At 38.8% G+C, this 14,784-nt stretch overlaps 2 protein-coding genes across 8 annotated transcripts in view; both read right to left on the reverse strand.

Annotated features, from left to right (window-relative positions):
* Positions 1-1,677: 1,677 nt before the first annotated feature.
* On the reverse strand, positions 1,678-4,568 carry CCDC89 (coiled-coil domain containing 89). The gene is given in 4 exon segments (XM_017819642.1): positions 1,678-2,207; positions 2,209-2,998; positions 4,010-4,117; positions 4,231-4,568. Coding segments are annotated over 4 exon segments (1,467 nt in total). The 5' UTR covers positions 4,518-4,568; the 3' UTR covers positions 1,678-1,925.
* Positions 4,569-5,157: 589 nt separating this feature from the next.
* SYTL2 (synaptotagmin like 2) overlaps positions 5,158-14,784 on the reverse strand; it is a 52,953-nt gene continuing 43,326 nt past the window's right edge. For 6 of the 7 annotated variants that reach the window (XM_017819614.1, XM_017819615.1, XM_017819617.1 and 3 more), the window contains 9 exons: positions 13,955-14,049; positions 12,157-12,276; positions 11,005-11,174; positions 10,349-10,451; positions 9,726-9,896; positions 8,977-9,055; positions 7,986-8,085; positions 7,049-7,254; positions 5,852-6,029 (listed from right to left, as the gene is read on the reverse strand). In XM_017819614.1, coding sequence (XP_017675103.1) covers positions 5,884-6,029; positions 7,049-7,254; positions 7,986-8,085; positions 8,977-9,055; positions 9,726-9,896; positions 10,349-10,451; positions 11,005-11,174; positions 12,157-12,276; positions 13,955-14,049 — 1,190 coding nt within the window. In that variant the 3' untranslated portion in view covers positions 5,852-5,883. Of the gene's footprint in view, positions 6,030-7,048; positions 7,255-7,985; positions 8,086-8,976; positions 9,056-9,725; positions 9,897-10,348; positions 10,452-11,004; positions 11,175-12,156; positions 12,277-13,954; positions 14,050-14,784 lie in introns of all 7 variants that reach the window. The other variant, XM_017819619.1, reaches the window with a different exon arrangement.

The following is a 14,784-nucleotide window of genomic DNA, read 5'->3' on the forward strand; positions in this document are numbered from 1 at the left end:
CCAAGGAAAGGGAGGGGGCATGTCCCTGGGGACTGCAGGATTTGGGGGCTTTCCCACCACCATGCACAGAGGCCTGTGGGACTGTTCTGTCACACAGTGAGTGGGTGTCCTCTGCCCAGATTTAGAGTATTTAGGCATCTGGTCCCAGACTCTTTTGCAGTGACCGCGGTGATACAGTCACTCTTCCCTGCCTACCAACTGTTTCAAACAGAGCAGCCAGCTCTAGCCCTGCTGTGTCCCTTCCTCAGACCATGAGTCTAGTGTGTAGCCTCGATCAGTTGGCATTTACACTCTAGATGCCGGCATTAAAATTAAATGTGCACGTGGGGTGGGCACAGAAGGGGGAAGTATGGTTAAAAAGTAGGAGGATGTAGTCCATAAAACGTGTGGAATGACACTTGTAGGAGCCAGGATCAAAAGAAATGCTGTGGTTTGTCATGCAGCAGGCAGTGAGAAATATTCAAGGAGAATGCAGGGAAGTTCAGAAGACAAGTCTGCTGGAAACTACAACTTAGGTAGAGTCAGAATCACAGAACGGTTTGGGTTGGAAGGGACCATCTAGTTCCACACCCCCTGCCCTGGGCCAGAACACCTTCCACTAGATCAAGTTGTTTAAAACCCCATGCAACCTGTCCTTGAACACTTCCAGGGATAGGGCACCCACAGCTTCTTTGGGAAACCTGTGCCAGAGCTAGAGAATACATCTGGTTCAGTAAGGCCTTGAGATGAACAGGTCACAGGCTGGAAGATCTCCAGACCTGCTGTTTCTGATCACTTCTGTACACAAGATCAATAGATACCAAGTTTGATGTGATGCTGTGGCTTTGTAGATGTTCAGGACTAAGAGATACTCAAGCCATTATCTAAATCCTTGAGTTATCTCAAGGTATATGCATGTGGCAAAGAACTTGGGGAACTCCAGAGGCAGCTGCCTACAGCCCTGGTGGGGGATTGGCCCATTATGTTTTGTTGGTTTTTGTTTGGTTTTGTTGTTGTGCTTTTTCTTTTTGTTGGAGGCTGAAAGAGCAGTAGATGAACCTCAGCAGCTAAAAACTACCTCCTTGCCTAGGAGACAAGCAAGAGAGAGTGGGAGGTCTCAGTATCCCAGAATGCTGACAGGAAAGAATTTTTTTTTTGCAAAAACTGCCAGACATACACAAAATGAAAGAGTGTGTCACTATTTTTCTACAGAAAGCACCTAAAACCACAAAAAAAAATCCTGGCAGAACATCCAGAACCTCAATCTGTTTCAAAGATTATTGAAATCACCCAAAAGACTTGACAATTTATTTTGAGCTGAATGGGCATATAAATAATGCTATTGCATTAAACAAGATTAAAACAACTGCAGAAAACTACTAGAAAACTGCAGTAGAACTACTAGAAAACTATACATGGTAATTTGCTTGGCCATCAGTTGTTGTGTATTACTTGTTCTTGTATTTAACCTGTTAAGTTCCTGAATTATGACTGTTTATGATGGAGACATTGCAAGGTGGGATTTCTTTCTTGGAGCTTCAGTGTTGCCTCTTACATGCCCAACCTCTGTTGAACTTCAAGGAAGAATCAAGGACAAAAGGCTAAGGGTTTGAGCTTTTGGCCATCTCGAAAAATAAAGTGCTTTTAACTGTAAAAAAGAAAAAAAATAAAAAGAAAGAAAACCTATGTTTCAGCAGAGATTAGGAGCAAACTGATAAAATTCCTATTTTACGTTTTCCACACTAATGAATACCCGTTCAGATTTAACAGTGTAGAGATTTACTTAGGTAAAAGTGTAATGACAAAAACCAGTCCTTGTAGGGAGGTTTAAACTGGTGAGGATATTACAAACAATCCAGAAGATGGCCCCACGGAAAGGAACAAAATGCAGTGATGTGTTGCCACAGAGGCACCTGCCAAGGAGAGAACAGTGGAAAGCGATGCAGTTATGCAACAAAGTGATGTAGTTTGACATTCAGTGTTCTTTCTTTAGTCAGTAAGTCCATACTGTGCTTTCTGCAAGCATCGAACCGCAGAGAGAGCTCATTGTACGCCTGCTTGCTGCTTTCCAGCTGTCCTTGGAGCTGTTGGACCTTCAGATCTTTGTCCACTGCTGCTGCCTCTTTCTCATAGCACCTTCCTGCTCTCAGCATGGCTTCTTCCGCAACCTCCAGCTTCTCCCCCAGCTGCTGAATCTCCCGTTCCTTATCTTGCAGAGCTTTGCCCCTTCTCCATGGCCAGGTTCAGTAGCTGCTCTTTATCCTTGTGTGCCCTCTCCAGCTCAGCCCACAGTTCAGTGCTCTGAGCCCTCTGCTGACTTTCTGCCTGCTCTGCCCTTGCAACAGCTTGTTGGTGCCTCTCCTGTAGGAGTTGCAGCTGCTTCTTCAGTGAATCCACTTCCCGGGTGTAGGCACCTGCTTGGTGGCTCTGAGCTTCTAGCAGCTCCTTTTCTCTCTCCTGGGCTCTGCAACTCTCATAAGCATGTTTCTCCTACAGGGAGAATAACTGCTGTGAGAGCTTCCTGGCCTGGGCAGCCAGCCGGAGCGCTTCACCTTCCTTCTCCCTCACAGCCTGGCTGAAGAGCACTTCCTTCTCCTGCCGAAGGTGCTTGTTCTCCTCCCACAGCTGCATGTGCTGTTTCCTGTGTTCATTCTTGAACTGGATCATCTTTTCATGGTTGTTGGCCAGATCCATGAAGCGCCCCTCCAAATGCTCAATCTGCAGGGTCTGAGTTTTAATTTTCAGAGCAGCCTCTTTCCTTAGTTTCTCCAGCTCCATGTTGAGCTGCTCCAGGGCTCTGCAGCATTTTTGTGTGTCATCTGCTTTCTTTGTCGGCATAGACATAAGATGATGCTGTTCTTCTAGATGTAAAAGCAGCAGTGCTTTCTCCCTCCTCTCCTTAGAGATATCACGGAGTTCTTCCAGGCCTTTTGTCAGATCATCCATGTCTTTGCCTGTCTCTAGATCACCTGTAGAGTTGGCCATCCCTGCTCCTCTCTCATCCTGAGCCATGGAGCCCCTGTCTCACACAAAGACAAGAAAAAATGTTATAGTGGCTGCTTCTCTTAGTGACACTCAGTATGATTAAACATTACCCAGTGGTTGTGTGGCCAACACCAGTACTATAAGCTGGTGGAGTTTCTCTGGAAGTCCAGAGAAACTGATATGGGGGGCCAAGACCTCCCAAAACCAATGTCAGCCTGAAACCATACAGCCCTATAGCCCTCCCCACATCCTTTGGTTCAGAGTCGGGCAGACTGAGAAGAAGGTTTACAGACTCCATGAGCAAAAGCAAGAATATAGGCTTAGTATTTATGCAAGCCTATTCATTTGCTCATTTAGCTTTGCTAATTATTCCTTCTCAAAGTCCTGCTGCTATAGCCACAAGAACTACTATCATATTTAGGTAAAAAGCTTGTAAGTGATAAATCTGTAAATAATTCCTTAAGCAATCCTTCTCCTTTGCCTTTATTTTCTCCTACAGACTCTGTATTATAACTGCAAATAAAGAGAGGGTTACATCAGACTTCTAATTAATTTGTGAGATTTTAATAGTATATTACTCATTAAAAATAACTGAATAGTCTTATCTCACGCTTAAAGATTTATGAATAAGAGATCTATAGAATGCTAATGATTACTGAATGCCCTGTGATACAAAGACTTTGTGACTGGAGAAGCAGTTCCTCATTTGAGTTTTGACACTGATTTGCTGAATTATTTAAGGCATATAATTTTAAAAGGCTGTTTCTTCTAAATAAGGGAAATATTTGTATTACATAGGCACCCAAATGATTATTGGTGCCAAATCACACAGTATGCTACCCAGACATTTGAAAAATTAGCCTAAAACTCATGTACAAGTTTTTCGTGTGGACGCAGACCTGAAACTACACAGCACATGAAACAGCATGCTGATAATCAGGTTTTGTGAATTCCTGGGCTTTGACTGGAGATAAAGATAGGATGTGAGAAGACACCAGTTTAAAGCAAGGATGAAAAATAATGTACAGCAAAAATGGATTAACACCTGTGAAGCAGGTAGAGTTTCAGAGCTGTGTAGTAGTGACCATCAGTACGGACACCAGTTCTGTCTCCACTATCCCGTACTCTCCCACTGCTGTTGCTACCTTGGATCCTGCCAAAACATTTCAAAATAATGGAGAAAGGGGAGAAGGACTGAGAGGTTTAGGCCACCCAGTGGAAATACAATAAAGAGCAGGGTTGAAGAAGAGAAAACTATTTTCTTACCAGGTATTTTCTTTCCCCTGTCTGTTTGTTATCACTCCTGCTGTGAGGTTCTGTCTCCATGGAGGCAAGACGCTGGATTCAGTCACCCCAGAGCTCATGACCTCATATGGGCTGGTTGGAGCTGGGCCAGCCCCACCAGGGTGGCTGAAAGAGCTGGCAGTGTTTCTTAGCAAACAAACATTGCTGATACTCTCAAAACCACACAAATTTGGAAAAGGAAAGAGAACTTCCACAAGCTTGGAGAAGTCCTCAATCTCGGCTTTTAATCCTGTGAAACTGTAGGTCATGTTAAAAGCAACATATGTTTTCAGGTGAAAAATTAATTCATATAGGCAGTGAATACAAATAACTTAGGTGCCTCTTTTCTAGAATCACCACCCTTTCAGGAGTGTCTCTTTAAGAATATAGAATCAAACCAACTGCTGTTACCATTTCAGTACAAATACTTTGTTCTGAAGTGTCATATGCACATGTTCCCTGGTCACATAAGAAGTGTATTTGTCTGGTAAAGTGGAAGCTGTGGCAGCTACCAATCATACAAAACACCCGAAGCAGTAAGATATGAAAGACTTGCAACTACTTTTGGCATTTGTGAACTCCACAGGCTGCCTGGTTCATGAGAGTGAAAGTGGGTTCCCCAGCAGGTTGAATAAAACCTTCCCTTTTTCCCATTCATGATGTATAATAAATTCCAAGTAGCATTTAAATTTCTAAAGTTAAATCAAGCAATTGAGTTGGAACTGTGAAGAGCTCCCTTCTCCCGTCTAACTGAAGTTGCAAGATTTCACTGGCTTTTAGACATGCACAGTTGGAACAAATAAATGTGCATTTATTTTCAAAAATATTTTCTCTCTGCATTTTGTTGTATTGCAAGCTGAATGGTTAACATAAACCCCTGGGGTTTAATAAACATTGAATTCCTATTTAGTCTTAATAGGCTGCTTTTTATTTTAAAAACTAATACATCTAGTACTTCATGCATTTATTTATTAGTACAATGCATTTCTACAAGTTACAAATTCCAGTCTTATTTCTTATGCTGCAAAACTATTTAAGCCAAGACCACCATAGTCCCACCAGTCCCCTAATGGTGGCACTGAAGCACAGGTAAGTTACTTCTTGTGAAAAACCAAGCTAATAGATACAGGTACAAACAAGCACACTTTGAAGAATAAATACTCAACATACTTGTCATCACTAAAATTGGCACAGTTAGATTTTTATGAGTAGCACTGGAAAACAAAATCATCTTTATGTCTTCAGTATTTAAGAGTAAGTATTGCAGACTAGCAAGATGATTAACACATATATATAGCGCAAACTTTTTATAACTGTGATTTTTTACAGTACACTGGAACTTAGTCCTCTGCGCATTGTAGAATGGGACATCAACAGTACCACTTCATGTCGTGCTTCTTTCACTGGAGAAGCAACTTACACATCCTAGAAATGTACAACTACAAATTTACATAATGTTCTGTGGGCAAATGTTTAATTTGAAATATGAAGTGACATATGACATCACAAAACCAGAACGGCAACAGAGCAAAAACTGTCAAAACTGCTACTGTGTTCCTCCTCCGAGTTTTATCCCCCACACCTTCCATTTCATTCCCAAGGTTTCCTTTTGACACTAGCAATTAAAAAGCCACCTTATTTTGTCAATTTTGCAACCATAAGCATCCTGAGAGGTAGTGTATCTTCTATCCAGGTGTTTGGAGAGTTCATCATCTTCTCCCAAAGGGCAGTTTCATCTGAAGTGGAATCCATCCAGTCTACTCTAGTTCCATAGCTTTTGCCTAGAAAAATGTCAGTTTTAAGAGAAACATTACTTAATATGCTGCAGGGTTGAGAGCAGACAATCAAATCTGCCTGCTCTAAAATGATTACACCTCCTGAGGTAGCTGACCTAGTGCTTTGGAGATCCAGTCCTGCGTTTTTGCTCTTGAACACTTCTATCAAATACAATTAGTGACAGTTTCACACAGAGACTTTGTCATCTTTCTCCAGACTTTTTCCTTGTTATCCTTAATTTTTTGTCACAGTCTCAAGGAGAAAGATGTTAATTTCCCATACATCTGAGAAGATTTAATAACAAAACAAGATACTGATTTTTGTACTGAAATGGAACCTCGAGTATTCTAAAATTCAAATTGAGATTTACTATTCTAATTTGTAATTTAGGTTATTCTGGTGAACTATGCAAGAAGTTAATTTATGAAAGGTAATTTTTACATTGTATTTTTTGAGAAAACTCCAAAACCATCTTCCCTTCAGACCAGACAGCAGAATGAAAGGGACAAATAGAAGAACAGTATGTTTTTACTGTTGTTGTATCTGGATGTCTTATATTCCCCTTATGCTAAAAACTTATTTGCATTTATAATTTTTCCTATTCAAGATTTTCAAATCTTATCATGCATTCCTCATCTATCCTTTTATTTCCACCCCATGCTGTCTTTACACCACACACCTAGTTTTTGCACGCATAAGTTTGTAAGATGTTATCACGATTTTGGGTGCAGGAATAGCATATTCTTGTAATCAAAACAATACCAGATACAATGTATGCCCAGACAAAGGTTTATTTCTAATATTTTGCCTTAGTTGTCAGTCGTGCTAACACTACTATTATTAACATTTCAGGACCTGCACTGAAGAATAGGTAAGCTTCTGAATGGAACCCTTCAGCAAATAGATAACTGAAAGGTTATTCAGTGATCTTCTCAAAACAAGAAGAAATGGAAAGGAAATAAGGAAAAAAAAACAGGAAAGACTATTTAATAAATTAAGTATTAATGTGGTAATTGTCCAGTACCTGTTCCAAGGCCTATCCGGAGACCTCCCAGAAAGTGGTTCGCCAGTTTGTTGTGGTCCCAGACTGTGAGTTCTACGCAGGCTTCTTTCAAATCTTCTGGTCTAAAGCCATCATACACCATGGTGTGGTTGAATACCGGGTTTGTAGTTTTTGCAACTGTCCTTGTTTTCTGGCGACTTTTTCTGCTAGTGTCTGGCAGAATGGTACTTCAGAAAGAAAAAACACTGTCAGTTTGCACTTATACACCATAGCCTGCATTAAACATGCTGAAAAGGCAAAAGCTACTGATTAATGCTGTGCTTGGCGTGTTAAAACATGACTGAAGATCAGATGCTTTTTGGAGATGAAGACAAGGGTCATATTCTCAGTTCCTTACAAGCAATACTGGCAGCATGTATCCACCCTTGTGCTTCAGAGGATGGAAGGGCAAGTCAAGTGGGGAAGAGGTACAAGTGAGTTTACTTGCTGTATTATACTGACACCAAAACCTTTTGTTGCTGCCAGAGATTTCCCCAACCATCTTGTTATTCTTGTCTCTTTACATTTTTAGTCTGTATATGAAAAGGAAGGGGGAGGAAATACAGCTATGCTTCTCATTTCTGTCTCCTCCCACGGTTTGCTAAGATAAACCATAGTCTTGCACAAACACACTTTGTTTAAATGCGAATAAAAGCAGGCGGAGTTTGACCTGTCCTTCCACCAAGTAACAGAGACAGAACTAAAGTTACACAGGACATTCTCCCAGTAACTTGGTGGTATATACTTACCATCTTGAAGTTGCAAGCCCTGCAGGAGAATTTGCGTGACAGTAAAGGAGAATCAGAAAACAATTCAGTGGGGATTTTTTAATATGAATGTAGAAAAATGAAGATACAATTAGAAAACGCAACTGTAGCATTATTAGTCCACCATGTTTGATACCTTCAACAATTCTTACCACTTAATAAAAGAGTTGAGCCTGTTTCCTCTCAGAAGAGGAAGGTTATGGCATTCCTTCACCCAGATGTGGACCTCACCAGTAGATAGAGTCTTCTTTCCTGTAAAAATAAAACAAAACATCTGCTTAAGCAGATCACTTTTAAAGGTAATTTCTATGATGCAGCAGTTCCTGCCCATTTGTAGAGGTGATATTCAGCCTAGACTTATCTCACATCTTAATTCAACATTGCTCTCTGTACTCTGGAAGCTGAAATCTTCATTCCATCAAAGTAGTAAAAGATCACATCATGTCTGCATTCCTACAAAAAATTTTCTTTTATTACAACAAGCTACTAGTCTTCTCTTTCCAAGCCTCCTAGATAAGGAGATCAGCTTGTCTTCATGCTATGTGATGTTAGCATTTATTGCTGCTCATGCTTTCAAAAAAGCTCCTTTGTGTTCTAAATATATTTGATTATTATTGACTGGCTGACTGTCTGGATTAAAGACCTGGGTCTCAGATTTGTCCATTGTCAGCTGTCAGACAAGATTAAACCAAACAGATCATACTGCTATAAATTTTTGCATTCTAAATACTTACTTCTATTTCCTACCTCTAGTATTGCTTTGATTCAATATGTTGTCATTGTTTATTTAGCACATCATAGCCCTGACTGATGATTTATAATCTCTAAAATTATTGAGAAAACAGAATTTTATTACACATACATTGCACTACAACTCTTAGGTTATAAAAATGAGCTAATTTCTTCCACAGTAACCTTAAAAATAGCAAGAGATCCCAAAGTGATCTTTGGGATCCTTAACTGAATTCACAAGCAGAGTGACTCAATCCTCTAGGAATAAAAAAGAAAATCTACTTTTTGTTAAAAAAAGATGTTTGAAGTGATTGAAAAACATTAAACAGATTTTTTTAACTAAAAAAAAAAAAGGAAAAAGAACAAAACCCCCAAAGGCCTGACAAACCCAAGCAAAGCAGCAACACTTACCTCCAATGGGGTGTGGGACATACTGGAGTGCTAGTTTCATCTCCCCTCTGTTTTCTAGATTAAGAGTCATTGTTGAAATCTGAATTAAAAAATTTAAAAAAATAAAATAAAAAAATCTCTGTATACCTACAAATCTCAGACTTTGCAGTTCATGCACAGAGAGTTTACCATGCAAATTATTCCACTGGAACGAGCTTGACTTCTACATGAGGCAAGTTTTTTCTCTTGTTTCCTTATCAATTAGTCTTCCCTCAGTTTACAGGATGTGAGAGATTTTAGGGCATTTTTAATCACTTGACAGTGACTCAGATACATAGCTCTTCTACTAAAGCAGAAAACTAGACCCAGAGGAGACAAACAGGCTTTGAGGGCACATTTTTCCACTGTTGTATGCTTATTTAAGACTAGAAGATATATTCTTCCAGTCAGGAAACTTACTCTTTGTGAACAGAAAGTGCATTTCTATAAACTCATTTCTTTAGGAATGTTTGTCTTACTTAATCCATTTAAAAATCAGCCTCAACAAGAGTTATCTTGCAGAAAGGCGCAAGAATGTATCACTTCTTCATAGACAGTCATGGACCATCTATAGATGGAACGTGGCACCTGTTAACATTTGTTTACATTTGCCTACCCAGAGCAGCTTAAAAATTAGTGAAATTAAATTAGTGCTAAAGACTACCATGTTATACCTCTTTTGTTCTGCAAATTATGAAACTTGAGCAGAAAATACAAAACAGCCAACCTACCCTTGGCTTGAGGGGAAACCAGTTGATCTGCTTGTTGGATCGATCATTCCAGTCCCAAGTTCCTAAATCCAACTCCACTTCACCAAGGAAGCTGTTCCTCCCAAAGGTATCATTATGCCAGACAGAGATATTAAGGCTTTGGTCCTTTAGGAGATCCTTCTCAATTTTATACTGCCCAGAGGAAGAAACAAGGACAAAAAGTTAAAACAAGATGAATTTTTAATCAGTGCTGTGTCTGAAAGTGATAAGGTTAGAAAAAATGTGTCCGGGTTTATAAATCCATAACTGGTCATTTCTTCATTTCAGAAAACAACCAACCAACCAACCACCAACCAACCACCAACCACCAACCAACAAAACTCAGCTCTTTCCTTTTTATTTCACGCATCTTAAGACCATACTTGGCTTCTATTTGTTTGCAAGTATGAAAGTCAATGTTCTCAATGCTGTATCCAGAGTCCACTGTAGAGTGAAGGACAATGGAAGGACACAGTCATCTCTACAGAGCAATCCCTTTCATGCTAATATCTCTTTTGAGTGCATCTAGACCTGTGCCTAAAAGTTAAAGGTCCTCATACATCACACATGCAGTATTTAATTTCTAGTAGTAGTTTGATAAATACCCGCAGTATTTCATTATAGACTGGATTAAAAGTTTTCTTTTTGACAGAAGTCTTCCGTTTGCCCAGCTTGTATTTCTCTGGAAGCAGGTAGGTCTTTACATACCTAAAATTTAGACAGGCTTGTTAGAAGAGAAAAAACTCACTCTTCTCCAACTTCCTTTTCCAAAATACACAAGTATTTGCTTATAAAGTGAAAGAAATCCACTTAGGTAACAATTATGTTGTTCAGCTTGTACATTTAAAAAATAGAACAAGAGTGGTGATGTATAACATCACCACTTCCTTATAATACCCTTCTCCGAGGGAAAATCTGTTGAAATGTCTCCTCAACACAAAAATACAGAATATATAACTATAGCAGGCCCAGATATATTTATAGGCTCTAATCCTACCATCTGAAAAGTAGAATTTTAAAAGAGAATTTAATATTCTTAAAATTTTGAATTTCCCATATTAATATATATACCATTTTATAGTGGTAATTCTATATTCAATCAGAGTGAAAAAAAAAAACCACAAAGCATGTATAGCTTCTTCATCTATTTATTGGGTTGTTTACTCTAACAGGTTAGAGAGATTGGATAACCCCATCAGTTTTCATTTTCACATTAAAAGAAAAAATTCCATTAGAAAATAAATATATTCTTTGTACTTACGGGTCTGAGCGCTGTCGCTTAACATCTGCTACTGCCAAGTCTTTACACTGGCAAATAAAAATGTGGAGCTCGTTCAGCTGTTCCACATAATCAATAGCAAACTGAATGTTCCCCTTCACATCAACATTGCCAAAGTCTGCACTATAGATGCTCATTAGACTTCCGCTCACCTGCATCGTACAAGAGGAGAAAAGTTTTCCGGGCATTGCATTTCACCAGATACTTCAAGATTAGGGTAGAAGTTGTGCTCAGAATTCAGACAGTAAAGAAATCAACTGTGTCTCTTCGGATGTAATAACAAAATGTAATGGACACCATTTTACAAGCTCCTCAGCCAGAAGATTAACAAAAGAGAGATATTTTGAAATCAAAGGTGTTAGACCAAGTTTTCTACAAAAAATTTGAATGCGTTTATTGCATTGAGATAGAAGAAACGAAATTATAGGATGCTGTATATCTAGAGATCAGATCTGTGAAATATTACTTCTAAATCTCTTCAGCTGATCTTCCTTGCAGAAAGCAGAGCTTAAGAATTTAGGACTTCCAAAAATACCAACAAAAAGACTAGTGGATAAAGTCTATATGGCTGAATTATGCACTTAAATATGTAGCTAAATAAAACACTGAAAATTAAACACTACACATAGAGAAAGAGAAAGATGTATTTTTTTTTTTAATGTCAACATCATTCCCAAAAATTCTACTCTTCCTTACTGAAAGTCTACATAAACAAATGACTTTTGGTTAGCTAATTCACTGACTCAATTACATATCCAACATTCCAATAATGTCTTCTGCTTTCACTTGTTTCTCCCCCTTTCTCCTTTCCTAAATGTTTGTTCTACATAAATTGTTCCTCATTTTCAGCTACAAATGTAAGCTCTTAGGATAAAATCCATCTCTCTGTTCAGAGTCCTGAACAGACTCCAATATGTTACTAGAAAAAAAAAAATTAAATCTATTTAATTTTATTTTATTTGCTTCAGGCAATTTCATGCAAGCAATTACGTTATGTTCATATAACAGAGACAGAAAGAAAGAGACAGAAACGCCAAGGGAAGAAAGACGAGAGGAATGAGAAGAGCGATGAAATAACATTTAAGAGATTAGCAAAAGCAAAGTGCCATTAAAACAAGGCTTTGGTTTACATACAGAGGATAAGGAGGCCATGCCAGAAGAGCCGCTAAGATTGGTTAGAGAGCTGGGACTCTTCTTGATTCTGCCAAAGGAATAACTGCTTTCTGATGCTGTATCTGTCTCTCTGTCATCACTCTACAAAAACATCACAGAAAGAAAGTCTGTGTACTTTCTTTATAATAACAAAGAACATCGAAAAAACAAAACCAAACAAGCAGAATTTTAATGCAGATTGAGACTCAGTGGAAACCTGAATTTAAATTCCCTTGTAGTGCGACATGAATAATCTTTCTTGAATTAGGTCATGCATTTAAAGTTGAAAGCAGATTTTTCTGATGAACAACATACACTGATAATTTTTTTATGCAGCAATGCAACTAGGTTCAGGGGTTTTTTTTTGTTTTAAATCTCAAATAGCAATGAAAAAGTACAAAGATTTGTACAAAGTATTCGGACAATTATATTCAACTTCTCTACATCACTTTCTCATGCATAAACTTATGGAAGTGATAGTGCTCAGGTCTCTTACGAGTCCCTTTCTGCTACATAGCAAATGCTATCAGTTCAATGCCTGTATCTGAAGGGCAGCTGGCTGGAAGGTAACATGCACAGAACAGCACTGGGTACAGCAAATGGGTTTTGCAAAGTCTTTCTTATAAGAGGGCAAGCAGGACCCTGCTCTTCCATCAGGGAAATGCAGTTTTGGTTTCCTTGGCCATTATCAGGTTATGTGCTTTCAATCCCATTCCATCTCAATGCTATCTCTGCACTAAAAAATTGATTTACTTCCCACATGTGCCTTGGCATCTTCCTACACAAGCAGTTATGGACAACATCATCTCTCTGTTGTATTCCACCCACAAACAATTTACATTCCCCTCTCCATGAAACATTTTTGAAATGATGTCATATATCTTCTAATAAAAGATGCAAGATTAGTAAACAATTTCTACACACATTAAGGAAATGATTATTTATATAAATAAATATATAGCATATAAGCAGTTTGAATAAGTCTTTAAAAAAATCTGTTGATTGTAGCTTCTCTAGTTATGTCTATACTCATAAGTAAAAGGAGGCCAGGATTGTTTCCCGTTTTAGAGGTTAAAGGTAAGGACTGACTAATGTCCATCCTACTTAGCACAGGGCTTCTTGACGGAAAATTGATTTGGAGAGTGCTATTTGGAACTGTACAAAATAAATCCAGAGACTGAAGTAACTGTTAAGCCGTGTGGATAATCAGTCCTGTTACATGGACTGTTTGAAAGACAGGAAAATCCTAAGTCCTTTTATAGGGGAGGGATAGATAGTGATTAGACACTTGAAACTAAGTGACTTTGATGGCTTTAAACTGAATGCCTTTAAACCAACTGACAGAAGGTGGGTTTAGGTTAGATAACAGGAAGAAATTCTTTACTCTGAGGGTGGTGAGGCACCGGTATGTCCCATCCCTGGGAGGGTTCAAGGCCAGGCTGGATGGGGCTTTGAGCAACCTGGTCTAGGGGAAGATGTCCCTGACCATGGCAGGGGATTTGGTATTAGATGATCTTTAAGGTACCTCCAAACCAGACTGTTCTGTGATTTTGTGATACAGAATCATAGACATCATAGACCAGACAGTTCAAGTTGCTTTTCACTTTCAAACTTCAGTGTCATTTTAAGAGATTTGAATACGCCCTCAAGCTTGTTCCAAGGTCCACACTATGATGATGATAACAGCTAAAATCAGGAACGGCATGTCGTTGGGAATTTCACTTGAATGGAGTTAACAGACAGGTGCCTGAAACTATAATATTTCAGAGATGGAGCTTACCTCTTCCTGTAGGAATGATGGTACCGACTTGCTAAGTCCTTTAAGTTTTTCGGAGTTGGAAAACAGCTTGTCGGGCTGTGAAGGCACTGTGGAAACTGAAGAGCAGTAATTCAAAAGGCTTCAAACCATGTTTGTACTTCAGAACAGTGAGATTCCATAACAGGACACGGTTAGAAACAAACCACTTCAGGTGAAATACATGCACATGCACAATCAGTTTAAAACTTGGATGCAAGGGGGCTTTTCCCCCCATAGGACTCAGAGGAGCTATCATTAGGAAGAATAATCTACTTTGACATCTCCTATAACACTTGATAAAGAACTTTGGTGGAAGTTGCTTAACACGATATACAAGCCCAGGTGCTACAAGCAAATTCTGATCAAAAGTAATAAGGCAAGTATTTTCAGTTTATCTTCTAGATTTTCTTCCTAGAACAAGAATAAGTGCATTCATGGACTAACCATGTCATCATCAATATTAGAATCAAGATAAGGTTCTTACAAGCCAAACTATGTTCCTTTATTTACTTAGTCTATTTAACAGCAAAAGGAACATTTGTGTAAATCAAGCAAATTTTAGAGCTGATCAAGGAAGTCTCAAGTATTCCTACTTAATTATAAGATGTATATCTCATGAATGATGCACTTTTTTTCAGCCCATCTCTACCACATTTGTATATCTCCACTGAAGTTCACTTCTGTGCTCTTTCACTGTACAAAGCATAACTGCACAAGCTAGCTTTGCAAAAAATCCAGTTAGCAGTAAGCCCATGATTCTCAGAATTTTCCATGCTATAACCCCACTTATATGTAATGATAAACTAAAGCTG

The sequence above is a fragment of the Lepidothrix coronata genome, unplaced genomic scaffold, assembly GCF_001604755.1.
Source record: "Lepidothrix coronata isolate B3197 unplaced genomic scaffold, Lepidothrix_coronata-1.0 Scaffold76, whole genome shotgun sequence".
Classification (NCBI taxonomy): Eukaryota; Metazoa; Chordata; class Aves; order Passeriformes; family Pipridae; genus Lepidothrix; species Lepidothrix coronata.